This window comes from Phyllostomus hastatus, unplaced genomic scaffold (assembly GCF_019186645.2).
Source record: "Phyllostomus hastatus isolate PE091 unplaced genomic scaffold, TTU_PhHast_1.1 phas_scaffold_190, whole genome shotgun sequence".
Taxonomy (NCBI): domain Eukaryota; kingdom Metazoa; phylum Chordata; class Mammalia; order Chiroptera; family Phyllostomidae; genus Phyllostomus; species Phyllostomus hastatus.
This window is the reverse complement of record NW_025334014.1, coordinates 133,002-134,657: the sequence shown is the minus strand read 5'-3', so window position 1 is coordinate 134,657 and position 1,656 is coordinate 133,002. Positions and strand designations below refer to the sequence as shown.

At 43.5% G+C, this 1,656-nt stretch overlaps 1 protein-coding gene across 1 annotated transcript; it reads left to right on the top strand.

Annotated features, from left to right (window-relative positions):
- The first annotated feature begins 444 nt into the window (after positions 1–444).
- On the top strand, positions 445–1,386 carry LOC123832475 (olfactory receptor 1009-like). Its single transcript, XM_045860120.1, has one exon. The coding sequence runs from the start codon at positions 445–447 to the stop codon at positions 1,384–1,386; it is 942 nt and encodes a 313-aa protein (XP_045716076.1).
- The last annotated feature ends 270 nt before the right edge of the window (positions 1,387–1,656 follow it).

The following is a 1,656-nucleotide window of genomic DNA, read 5'->3' as shown; positions in this document are numbered from 1 at the left end:
TCTGAAAAATGATGACTGCTCATTTCTTCATCAGCTTGTCTCACTTCTACTCTCCTGCATCATTTCACCATGGATGTGGCTACTTGTTGAACTCAGGTAAAGTTCACTAAGGTGGGAGTTAACAGATGTCTATTGTGGAACCACCTGTGTTCAGTGAGTCAACTGAGAGGACCTTGAGCAAGCTGCTCCTCTTCTCTAGGTTTCCACTTTTTCATTGAAGTATGGACAAATTCTACAGAGTTATATATATTATAGCTATGGGCGTGATCTTTTACAGTGGTATCTATTTCATTTTGTATTCCCAGCTGCAGTACGTAACTAACTCATATCATTCCTTGTTAGTTCATTTTCTAGTATATTTTTGCTGTGTCCCAATTTTGAAGATATGTTCACCAAATGTTTTGTGATGCCTCTGCACTTCTAGCAAAAAATCGCAACCAGTCCATGGCCAGTGAGAACTACACCAGGGTCACTGAGTTCATTTTCACAGGTTTGAATTACAACCCTCAGGTGCAAGTGTTCCTCTTCCTGTTCTTTCTGAGTTTCTACATTATCAACTTAACAGGAAATTTCGGGATGATTATTCTGATATGTATCAGTTCCCGCCTTCACACACCTATGTACTTTTTCCTCAGCCACTTGTCCTTTGTGGACATGTGCTTGTCCTCAGTTGTGAGCCCCAAGATGCTCACTGACTTCTTTCTGCAGAGGAAAGTCATCTCTTTCTTGGGCTGTGCTTTGCAGCAGTGGTTCTTTGGGTTCTTTGTGGCAGCAGAGTGTCTTCTCTTGGTGTCCATGGCCTATGACCGCTATGTAGCCATCTGTAACCCACTACTGTACTCAGTTGCCATGTCCCAGAGGCTCTGTATCCAGCTGGTGGCTGGCCCCTATGTCATTGGCTTTATGAACACCATGACTCATACAACAAACACATTTCGCCTCCCTTTTTGTGGTCCCAATGTCATCAATCACTTCTTCTGTGATGTGTTCCCCCTGTTTTCCCTTGTATGTGCTGACACAGGACTCATTAAGTTGGTGCTTTTCATCGTGGCCGGAGCTGTGGGAGTCTTCAGTGGTGTGACCATTATGATTTCCTACATTTACATCCTCACTGCCATTCTGAGGATCCGCTCAGCTGATGGGAGGCACAAAGCCTTTTCTACCTGCTCTTCCCACCTGACAGCTGTCTCCATCATGTTTGGTACCCTGTTCTTTATTTATGTACGACCAAGTGCCAGTTTCTCCCTGGATCTCAATAAAGCAGTGTCTGTATTTTACACAGCAGTCATCCCCATGTTGAACCCACTTATCTACAGCTTGAGGAACAAGGAGGTCAAAGATGCCCTCCACAGGGCTCTGCCTAGGAAGATGACTTGTTGGGCCTGAATTCTTTTCTGGAAAGCATTTGGGGGAGAAATCTCAATGGAAAGACTGATTGTGTGACTCCTAAGGCTACTTGCAAGTGCTTGGAGGCTGGATGACACCCCTTTATGCATTCATCTATCCAGTTGTTTGTTCATTTAGTCAGTCGTGTAGATTTATTAAGCCCTTTAAGTGATTTTTCTCTGTACTATACCAATATTGTAGTTGGAACCCACAGTCCATTTAATTTTCCTTCTCTTGTACACATCACAGTCCAATTATTTTCACAAAAGC